Below are 11,689 nucleotides of genomic sequence, written 5' to 3' on the forward strand. Positions count from 1 at the left end.
GATATTATATATATATTATATATGTATATATACATGCATCACAATGCATGGACAGACTTTAACAGCTTACTCATTACAATCTAATGCATCTCGCCTTCGCCCGATAACTCTACCATGTTCCATCCAAATTCCTCGATGTCTCGCAGCTTCAGCGGATCGATCTCGCCAAGGTTTCCGTTCCATGATAATCTGCAGAGCAACAAACAAACAAAATCACAATCCAGAACATTTCCGCCAACAAACTTGTGATTATATCTGACACGAGTGGCAGAAAGAAGCAGAGCAATCAACGTCAGACACAGCAGGTATATCCACAACAATAGACATAACTCACACTTAAAACTCTTGCAACCGAGCTCAATAAATCGCCCGCGGAGGGATTTTAGCGACAAGTACCTGCCTACATATCATGTCTCCCTGTGATTTATACCGTTCGTTCGTAACTTGACATTTACGGCAGCGTGCAACATAATTTTACGTCGTATTAAAATACTTTTTTTTCCCTGTGAAATGTGACTTACTCATACTTAAGTCGCTCCTTGTTTTCGATTCGGGTTGGTGCGGCGAGCCAAGAAAATCAGCGTTTCACCGTTCACTCATTTTGCTCAACGATCAGACCGCGACTTGCCGAAACAGCGTCGTCGCACGGCGCGCAGCGCATTCGCAATTTGCCGCGACCGGCTCGACGCCTTCGCCTCCGAGCCGGCACACATTCTTCGGGGGAACCGACGCATACCGGGACTGTTTTTTAACGGCGCATCGCATCTGCACTTCGCGGCCGCGCTAGACAGCCGCGCTACCGCCAGCCTTGCTTAGCCATGCCTACGTGGCGAGCGACCAGCGCTGCCCATCGTGCGCTCGAGCCCTGTGCGCGGCGCTCTGTGGGCGCGAGCAAACGCCGGCTCCGTGGGGACCGCGGCCAGAGTGCACCCCTCCCGCCGTTAACGCCTGCGTTGGTGCCGGCGCGACCGATCGGCGTAGGACTAACTTACGGCTGGCGTGCGATCGCAGAATGCTCTTACCTCATCAGCCGTCGGTTTAGGAGTGTCGTGGAGATAGTGGGAGCGCCGGCGGATCCCTCACTCAACTCGTCCATGCACTTTCGCACACGAGAGAATTGCACGAAAAGGCAGCGGTGTTCGGTATCCCTGCAAGGAGGAACTTGAGCGATGGACGCAGCGGAGAAGGCCGCGAGTTACATCTCCTTGCGCGGTTTATCTTTAACACAAAAACCGTCTAACACAGTTTAGTGTTTACGGGATGCTAATATGTAAATGCCTACGAAATGCTAGCTAAACTGGATGAGAGAAGAGGGGCGTTCCAGGTTGCAATCTAAGTGATATGAGGCAGTAGGAATCTCCAAATCTACTATTTTACAGATACACGCACAAGTGCATGTATGTGCCACTGCTGTAGATACCCCCTGAAACTGCTGGATGTAACCAAAAAAGGAAAATACTGAATCCGATACCATCTTTGGTTTGTTAAAAATCGCATGTCTGCGATTGACGGATTGGGATCCCTCTCACTTTTGCTGTGGGACTACCTCTCTTTCATGAGACAGAAAGCCCAATGATCAAAAGTCCATTTCAATCCATGCTAGCCATGGCAACCCTGTTTCAGAAGCAGTGTGCCCAACTAGCCAACGACATAACACCTACGTTGCTTTCGATATCTCTTTGTCCAGCAAGTCTGCTGTGTGGGGGGGCGGTGGGGCGATGTGGAACGATGTTGTGTCCAGGAGATATACCGCTGTACTAGAGAGCCGACCGATCGATTCATGTTCGGGACGCACTCGCCTAGTATGTAGGCCGGCCACTGGACAGGTGATCGGCTTGCCAAGCCAGGATAAAGTGTGATACTGTGATTGGTTAGCGGCAGAGAGAGAGAGAGAGATAGAGAGAGATGGAGAGGAGAGAGAGAGAGAGAGAGAGAGAGAGAGAGAGAGAGAGAGAGAGAGAGAGAGAGAGAGAGAGAGAGAGAGAGAGAGAGAGAGTGAGAGCGCGCGCGAGAGAGAGAAAGACAGCGAGCGAGAGAGCGCGCACCAGCCAGGCGCTACGTTTACTTTAAAACAACCATAAGAACGACGTCGCCAGGGAACATAGCTGACGTTACTAACGGTGGCCAGCAACCCGACAGTAGGGTACATCCGACCACACATGACAGACATACCCCTGGTCCACTAGACCTACAGTCCAACCGGACACTGCTGCTGCGACACCGACCTTAGACTACCCCATCCCTCCACCACCTCTAACCGACACCAACACACCGCCGGCCTCTCTCTACCTGTCTCGTTACTGTCACGACGGTCATAAAGCAAGCGCAAGATTTCATCGATTTTGTCATCCGTTGCAGGATGCTGCGCGGGCAACAGATGTGGCTACAGACTTAAGCGGTTGGATAAATATTTGCGAAATTTTCTCTTCTCTTGCTCACCCCCAATACACTCCCACCCCCCCCCCACACCTCGCCCCCCCCCACACACACATAGCAGACTAACTACAAGTGCACATCTTCTCTACAAATACTTGTTAGGTGCGTGCGTGCGTGCGTGCGTGCGTGCGTGCGTGCGTGCGTGTACGCACACGTGGGAGGGGGGGGGCGCGGCGGGGATGGCTCGGGCAAAGCAAGACATTGTTTCCCAGGAACTGTCCAGAAGATTTCTGCAGACCCGAGAGTTCGAAGCTCTATTTCCCTCGAACGAACAGTAATTAATGAACAAACGCTTGCACGAAGAATATTTTATTGCCTCTCAGGACAAGATAGATGTATGATCGATTTCAAGGGCTTTCTACAACCAGACATTATTGATAGCCTGAGCGGGCTATTTGGGGCCGGAAAAACACTGATGGACACACACGCACACACGCATGCACGACGCACGCACGCACGCACACATCAGCAGCAGGAGTAGTAGCAGCAGCAGTAGAAGCAGCAGTAGCATCAGCAGCAGCAGCCGCAGTAGTAGTAGTAGAAGCAGTAGCAGCAGTAGCAACAGTATAGCAGCAGTAGCAACAGTAGTAGTCGCAGTAGTAGTAGTAGTAGTAGCAGCAGTAGCAAATTCCTGCTGTGTGGCAATCAACGTTTCCTGGCCATTCACTTCCACCCTCGTCCAGTCAGCCAGGCGGGCGAACAACCTACATATGCTTAACCAACTGTGCGCGTCACCGGGGCAACAGGTAGCAGATGGAAACCGCGCGCGCGAGTGTGTGGGGAGCACGCATGCACGCTCGCACGCACGCACGCACGCACGCGGGACAAGCCGGACACGTTAAAGCTGTCAGCTAAATCCTCTTCTTCTCAATACACTGCCGTTATTAGAGAGGGGAGTAGGGGGTGGGGAAAGAACGAGCGAGAAAACAAGCGAAAGAGAGAGATATATATATAGAGAGAGAAAGAAAGCGAGTGAGAGAAAGATGGAGAGCGAGAGAGAGAGGGGGGATAAGAGAGAGAGAGAGAGAGAGAGAGAGAATATACATGCATCTCACAATGCATGGACAGACTTTAACAGCTACTCATTACAATCTAATGCATCTCGCTTCGCCGATAACTCTTACCATGTTGCCATCCAAATTCTCGATGTCTCGCAGCTTCAGCGGATCGATCTCGCAAGGTTTCCGTTCCATGATAATCTGGCAGAGCAACAACAAAGCAAAATCACAATCCCAGAACATTCCCGCAACAAACTTGTGAGTTATATCTGACACCGAGTGGCAGAAAGAAGCAAGAGCAATCAACGTCAGACACAGCAGGTATATCCACAACAATAACATAACTCAACATAAAACTTTGCAACCGAGCTCAAAAATCGCCCGGAGGATAGCGACAAGTACCTGCTAATATCAGTTCTCCGTGGATTTATACCGTCGTCGTAACTGACATTTACGCGCGTCAACATAAATTTTACGTCGTATTAAAAAACTCCGTAAATGACTACTCACCGAATCCGCTCCTTTTCCGATCGGGTGGGGCAGCAAGAAAAATCACGTTTTACTCGTTACTCATATGCTCACGATCAACACGCGACTGGGAAACCAGCGTCTCGCACGCCGCGCGCATTCGCAATGCCGGAACGCTCCGACCGCCACTCGCTCGAGGGCAACATCTCGGGGGAACGACGCAACGACGTTAACGGCGCATCCATCTGCACTTCGCGGCAGCTAGACGGCGCGCGGCCGCGAGCAAACGCCGCTCGGGGGGACGCGTGCAGAGTGCACCCCTCCCGCCGTAACGCCTGCGTGCGTGCGGGGACCAATCGGCGTAGACTAATTACGGCTGGCGTGCGATCGCAGAGATGGTCTTACCTCATCCAGCGTCGGTTTTAGAGTGTCGTGGAGATAGTGGAGGCCGGCGATCCTCATCAACTCGTCCATGCACTTCGACACGAGAGAATTGCCACGAAAGAGCGTGTTCGGATCCCTGCAGGAGGAACGAGCGAGGACGTCAGCGGAGAAGCCGCGAGTACACTCTCCTTGGGGATTATCTTACACAAACCGTTACAAAGTTTAGTGTTACGTAGCTATATGTAAATGCTACAAATGCTAGCTAAATGGATGAGAGAAGAGGGGGTTCCAGGTTGCAATCTAGTGATAATGAGGCAGTAGGTTCCATCTACTATTTTACAATACAGCACAAGTGCATGTATGTGCACTGCTGTAGATACCCCCTGAAAACTGCTGGATGTAACCAAAAAAGGGAAAATACTGAATCCGATACCATCTTTGGTTTGTTAAAATCGCATTCTGCGATTGACGGATTGGGAATCCCTCTCATTTTGCTGTGGACTACCTCTCTTCATGAGACAGAAAGCCCAATGATCAAAAGTCCATTTCAATCCATGTAGCCATGGCAACCCTGTTTCAGAAGCAGTGTGCCCAACTAGCCAACGACATACACCTACGTTGCTTTCGATATCTCTTTGTCAGCAAGTCTGTTGATGAGTGGAACGATGTTGTGTCCATGGAGATATACCCTGACTAGAGGAGCCGCCGCATCGATCTTGTTCGGGACGCACTCGCCTAGTATGTAGGCGGCACTGGAGGTGATCGGCTGCAAGCAGGATAAAGTGTGATAACTGTGATTGGGTTAGGCTCATCCATACATCATTGAGGTGGGTGGGAGGGGTTGGGATAATTGTAGCGGCTTGAAAGGTGCCAACCAGGGGCTTGTTGTCAGAAACAAAATAACCCTAACATTAGTCTAAACCTTTTCTCGTTAACCGTTGGTTAATGGTTTAGGTGCGCAGTGCAGAGACGCCATGCTTGCGCTTTACAGGCACGCGCGTGACCCACGTTCTTGATGCTTGATTCAAGCTCAGATAGCGTGCGACCCCATAAATCCGCAGACGAAAGAACATTGATCCGTAAGACACGTTCCCTGACATCACACCGACGCCTCGATTCCGAGATTCGCAGAGATACGCGGAACTGTTGTGATTGCCGGAAATCGGGCGAAATTGCTCGAGTGCGCAATTTTCTCGCCAACCGCGTGTCGGCTGATCACAATCTTCCAAACGATGTTTTTTCCCTTGGTGTTATTTTTTGCTTTCTGACACGAAACTGACGAACAATGACCTCTTGACAGGTCGCCGCCAGAATGTATTCGAACAGCGCCAACCCAATCCGCGGCCGGTTGTCACAGAGACTAAATAGGTTTTAAAGCAAGGATTTCTCACGAGAGATTCTCCGATTCATTCGAGAGACGATCGATTTAACATCAAGTCTCGCTGCGGGAACAAGGTTCGCAGGGTCACTCACGTTGACGGAAGCAGACTTCAGCAGTAGGTTCCTGAGTGGCGAGTAGTATTGACTAGTATTGAACACATGGTCGGCGTGGTACCAGATGTTGAGCCGCAGGTACCCTAGCGTTGGCCTAGCAGTTAGAGATTCCTCCCTGGGCTGCAGTAGATACCTGCAGGGAGAGATCAGAAGAGAGAAAGATTATAGGATCCGCCTGGCATTGAGAGATTCCTTCCTGGGCTGCAGTAGATACCTGCAAGGAGAGATCGGGAGAGAGAAAGATTATAGGATCTGCCTGGCATTGAGAGATTCCTTCCTGGGCTGCAGTAGATACCTGCAGGGAGAGATCAGAAGAGAGAAAGATGATAGGATCCGCCTGGCATTGAGAGATTCCTTCCTGGGCTGCAGTAGATACCTGCAGGGAGAGATCAGAAGAGAGAAAGATGATAGGATCCGCCTGGCATTGAGAGATTCCTTCCTGGGCTGCAGTAGATACCTGCAAGGAGAGATCGGGAAAGAGAAAGATTATAGGATCTGCCTGGCATTGAGAGATTCCTTCCTGGGCTGCAGTAGATACCTGCAGGGAGAGATCGGGAGAGAGAAAGATTACAGCGCAAACCGTTACGCGGTGTTAGGAGGCGGGGTTAGGAGGGGCTGAAACCAGAGCCAACGATCTGCTTCAAAAGCATAAGAACACACTGCACAGACTGCGTGATGTAATAAAAAAGTGTTTGCACGCAATCGTGTAATGTCGCATCTGTAAAATAATAAATAAAATAACGAATAAATAAAACAATAAAATAAATATAATGAAATAATAATAAATACACTGAAAAAAAGAGATAAATCATCATCAGACATCCGTCTCGCCACAATCACGAGTCAGGCATCAAGAGGCAATAGACGCCAGCAGGAAAAAACAAGATCTGGCAGATTCGCTCGGTGCGTACAACAATGGGGGAGGCGGCGTCCTTACCAGGAGTCGTGACCTTTGCAAAGGTCGTCGCCGAAGTTACTCAGTCTCAGCTTGATCTCGCCCATGAACACGTTCCCCATCATCGATGTTGTGTTCGCGTGCCACACGGCAACCCTGCGGAACGAAACGAACAACGCTAAACGTGCGATCGATCGATAATCGGGAGAGACGACGAATCGCGCACTCACGCGTGACATTAGCGCTACTCGATCCGTCTTTGGGGAAAACCGAGCACGAACACATTTTCAACAGAAACACATGCCTCCCTTGTCAGCGTATGTGTCCACCGACAAATCAAAATTAGTCCCAATCAAAATCACCACGACACCTAGGCCTATTTACACCGACACAGACACCTTATGGATGCCACAAGTCGCCATTGGAACCGAGCGAATGCTAGCATTTTACGCGTGAATCGTGTGGGACGTCGCTGCGATGTCGTTACGTGCACGTACCTCAGCTCTGCTAGGTTGGCGGAGAGGGCGTCGCGTGAACAATCCCACTCGCTCGGAACCTGAAACACACGCAGAGACGCCATGTTAGATGCGATCGAATCTCACCTCACCTCACGCTCGCTCGCTCATGCACGCGCACCCACAGGAGGGGGTTAGAAAGTTTAGTTTGGGTGTGAGGTTAGTGTTGGGGTGTAGCGTTAAGGTTTATGGTTAGGGGTAGGTCTTAGAAATAGGACTAGGGCTTAAAATTAGGGACTGCGATTAGGGTTAGAGTTATGCTGGTGAGGTGTGACAACACCGGCATACCCACGTACATACGGAAGGGAGAAGGGAGTCCTAACATAGGCGAGAGCCCACAGCGGCTGCCCCTCTGTTAAAAACGAAGGAAATAATAACCACGGAAACGCGAGCTCTCTTATCTCGTACTTTTCGTGTTAGGGTTATGTTGTGTGACAATGCCAATAGACATACATACATACACACACACACACACAAGGTTCTCTACTATAAGCATGTCTCTCTGGAATTTAAAATAAGGGGTTGCGATTAGGGTTAGGGTAAACGATTACAATTAGGGGTAGGTCCTAAGATTGGAGTTAGAGATAAAGATTAGGGTTAGGGTTAAAGATTAGCGTCACGGGATTATGGATAAACAACGTGGGTTAAGTGAGACTTTCACCTCATAGACGAACGTGTCGTCGTACTGTGGGCTGACGGTGCGCTTGCGCACGCGCGTCTTTCGCGTGTCCTGCTTGTTGCTGAAACACGCCGTCACCGTCACATAGGGGTCACATGCGCCGCTCACCAGTTGTAGGTCACTGCACTCCACGACCCTGAAACAAAGCGGCGTGAAAGGTCAGTGCCGTGTCACAACCGCGACCTAGCAACACTCTGCGACCTTGCAACATGGGAGACCATCCCAGTGTCGTGACTGCGACCCCGTAATGACCTTGCAACATGGGAGACATCTCCTCGCCCTTCTTCTCTGCTCCTGCCTGCCCATCCTCCTCTTCCTGCCTCCATCTCCTCTCATCTCTTCTCTCTCCTCTCTCTCTCTCCTCTCTTTCTATCTATCTCACTCCCCTTCCCTTCCTCTCCTCCCTCCCCTCCCCCTCTCTTCCTTTCCCCTCTTTTTCTCTCTCCCCCCCCATCTCCTCTACACACGTTAATCTTGTCTTCAATATCGGGCGGCGTGTAAAAGATGAGGAATAATTTCAAGGCGGCATTGTGGCTGGGGGAGAGGGGAGGCGGAGCGGCGAACGGATAACGCTCGCTGAACTAGTAATTAGCTGGATAGGTAAATTAACTGTGCCCAGTGCTGAATGGCGCGGCCTTGACAGTGACGTCACTTTTTGTAGCGTAGATGCATTGCGTCTTTGCATTTGTTTGTGGCGGTAGTAGTAAGTGCCGGTTGGCATCGTGCAGTAGCGTGCCATTCCTAGCGTGCTGTGTGTTTGTGTATGCGCAATAGCCATCGGTGGCAGTGTGCGGCGGTGCGCGGCCAGTGGGTGCGTATGTACAACGTCATAATTACCAATTGGTCGGTTAATAAATGCTCCTTTATAAAAGTGGTTCTGTCGGTTGGTTTCCCGTGTTCGGGTTACATTAAATAAAAGTTTTAAGTGTACGAGTGTGTGCGTGTGCGTATCGTGTGCAGGCTTACGTGCGTGTGGGTGTACGTGTGGAAAGAAATAGAGAAATGAAAAGGATAAGGAGGAGGAGAGCAAGGAAGAGATAATGGGAGCGGTAGCGCTAGCGAAAGAGATAGAGAGAGAGAGACGTTAAAGCTGTCAGCGAAATCCTCTTCTCATCGATACAACCGCAGCTATTAGAGAGGGAGGTAGGGACGGAGAGAGAAAGAGGCGGAAAACAAGCGAGAGAGAGAGGGAGGGGGAGCGAGAGAAAAGATGGAGAGAGAGGGAAGGGGAGAGAACAGAGCGAGAGCGATGAGAGAAGGATTGAGAAAAGAGAGAGAGAGAGAGAGAACGAAATGAGACAGCTAAGGAGTGCGAGTGACAGTGAGAGAGCGGGCGAGAGAAGAGGAAGAAGCTGTCTCTATCGAAGGTAACTTTTTTTAATAAGCTGAGCAAACAGCCGACAAGCTGAGTACAACAACGAGCGGCCACCGCGACAATACAACAGTCGCGACCGTGGTTAAGAATTCCTACGGCTGTCAATTGTAGGGCTTTAGTTGCCACGGCGAGTGTGTTTCTGTATGTCCACCGCCCCTTCTGTCGCTCTCTCTTTCTTCCCCGCCCTCTCTCACACGCACACGCACGACAGCACAGCCACTGCACACGCACACGCCCGCCACGCCCACTCCCACGCACACACACTTCATCCGTGATTCTTTCACTACGCTCTCGCTTTCTTCGTCTGCTCTCTCTCTCCTCTCTCTCTCTCTCTCTCTCTCTCTCCGCTCTCCTCTCTCTTTCTCCATCTCTCTCTCTCTCTCTCTCTCTCTCTCTCTCTTATCCCCCCTCTCTCTCTGCTCTCCATCTTCTCATATGCACTCGCTTTCTTATCTCTCTGTCTATATATATACTCTCTCTTCGCTTTTTTCTCGCTCGCTTCTTTCCCCACCCCCTACCCCCCACTCTAAATAACGGCAGTGTATTGAGAAGAAAGAGGATTTAGCTGACAGCTTTAACGTGTCCGGCTTGTCCCGCCGTGCGTGCGTGCGTGCGAGCGGTGCATGCATGCTCCCCACACATCGCGCGCGCGGTTTCCATCGCTACCTGTTGCCCGGGTGACGCGCACAGTTGGGTTAAGCAATGTATGTAGGTTGTTCGCCCGCCTGGCTGACTGACGAGGAAGTGAAGATGGCCAGAACGTTGATTGACAAACAGCAGGAATTTGCTACTGCTGCTACCTTACTACTACTACTACTGCGACTACTACTGTTGCTAACTGCTGCTATACTGTTGCTACTGCTGCTACTGCTTCTACTAGCACTACTTAGCGGCTGCGTGCTGCTGATGCTACTGCTGCTTCTACTGCTGCTGCTACTACCTCGCTTGCTGATGTGTGCTGCGTGCGTGCGTCGTGCATCGTGTGTGCGTGTGTGTCCAATCAGTGTTTGGCCGGCCCCAAATAGCCCGCTCAGGCTATCAATAATGTCTGGTTGTTAAAAGCCCTTGAATCGATCATACGTCTATCTTGTGTCTGAGAGGCATAAAATATTCTTCGTGCAAGCGTTTGTTCAATTAAATTACTGTTCGTTCGAGGGAAATAGAGCTTCGAACTCTCGGTCTGGCAGAAATCTTCTGGACAGTTCCTGAAAACAATGCTTTGCTTTGCCGCAGTCCATCCCCGCCGCGCCCCCCCCTCCCACGTGTGCGTACACAGCACGCACGCACGAGCACGCACACGCACGCACGCACGCACCTAACAAGTATTTGTAGAGAAGATGTGCACTTGTAGTTAAGCTCGCTATGTTGTGGTGGGGGGGGGGGGCGAGGTGTGGGGCGGGGGTGGGAGTGTACTGGGGGTGACCAAGAGAAGAAGAAAATTTCGCAAATATTTATCCAACCGCTTAATTCTGTAGCCACATCTGTTGCCCGCGCAGCATCCTGCAACGGATGAGCAAAATCGATGAAATCTGTGCGCTTGCTCTTATGAGCCGTCGTGACAGTAAGCGAGACAGGTAGAAGAGAGGCCGCGTGTGTTGTTGTGCGGTTAGAGGTGTGGAGGGATGGGGTAGTCTAAGATCGGATGTCGCAGCAGCAGTGTCCGGTTGGACTGTACGGTCTAGTGGACCAGGGGTATGTTCTGTGATGTTGTGGTCGAATGTACCCTACTGTCGGGTTGCTGGCCACCGTTGATTAACGTCAGCTATGTTCCCGCTGGCGACGTCGCTCTTATGGTTGTTTTAAAGTAAAAGTAGCTCCTGGCTGGTGCGCGCTCTCCTCGCTCGCTGTCTTCTCTCTCACCCGCGCCGCGCTCTCACTCTCTCCATCTCTCTCTATCTCATCCATCTCCTCTCTCTCTCTTGTTCCGTCTCTCTCTCTCTCTCTCTCTCTCTCTCTCTCCTCCTAGTCCTCTATCTCTTATCTCCCTCTCTCTATCCCTCTCTCTCTCTCTCTTCTCTCCTCTCCTCTCTTCTCATCTCTCTCTCCTCTCTCTCTCTCTCTCTCATCTCTCCTCTCCATCTCTCTCTATCTCTCTCTCTCTCTCTCTCTCTCTCTGCGCTCTCTCTCTCTCTCTCTCCTCTCTCTCTTCTCTCGCTGCTTCTCTCCTCTCTCTTCTCTCTCTTCTTCTCCTCTCTCTCTCTCTCTCTCTCTCACTCTCTCTCTCTCTCTCTCTCTCTCTCGCGAGCGCGCACGTTCACTCCCCCCCCCCCCTCTCTCTCTCTTCCCTCTCCTCTCCTCCCGTCTCTCTTCTCTCCTCCTCTCTCTCTCTCTCTCTCTCTCCTCTCTCTCTCTCCTCTCTCTCTCCTCCTCTCCATCTCCTTCTCTCTCTCTCTCTCTCTCTCTCTCTCTCTCTCTTCTCATCTGCTTCTCATCCCTCAGCTCCTC

At 51.0% G+C, this 11,689-nt stretch overlaps 1 protein-coding gene across 1 annotated transcript in view; it reads right to left on the reverse strand.

Annotated features, from left to right (window-relative positions):
- Positions 1-8,541, reverse strand: part of LOC106817354 (ras GTPase-activating protein 3-like) — a 30,225-nt gene extending 21,684 nt beyond the window's left edge. The window contains exons 1-8 of the mRNA XM_014822012.1: positions 8,522-8,541; positions 7,852-8,005; positions 7,173-7,231; positions 6,718-6,831; positions 5,760-5,913; positions 4,904-5,052; positions 4,308-4,422; positions 3,561-3,635 (exon numbers count right to left, since the gene is read on the reverse strand). Of these exons, the coding sequence (XP_014677498.1) occupies positions 3,561-3,635; positions 4,308-4,422; positions 4,904-5,052; positions 5,760-5,913; positions 6,718-6,831; positions 7,173-7,231; positions 7,852-8,005; positions 8,522-8,541 (840 nt within the window). The remainder of the gene's footprint in view (positions 1-3,560; positions 3,636-4,307; positions 4,423-4,903; positions 5,053-5,759; positions 5,914-6,717; positions 6,832-7,172; positions 7,232-7,851; positions 8,006-8,521) is intronic.
- Between the last annotated feature and the right edge of the window lie 3,148 nt (positions 8,542-11,689).

The sequence above is a fragment of the Priapulus caudatus genome, unplaced genomic scaffold (assembly GCF_000485595.1).
Source record: "Priapulus caudatus unplaced genomic scaffold, Priapulus_caudatus-5.0.1 Scaffold1696, whole genome shotgun sequence".
NCBI lineage: Eukaryota > Metazoa > Priapulida > Priapulimorpha > Priapulimorphida > Priapulidae > Priapulus > Priapulus caudatus.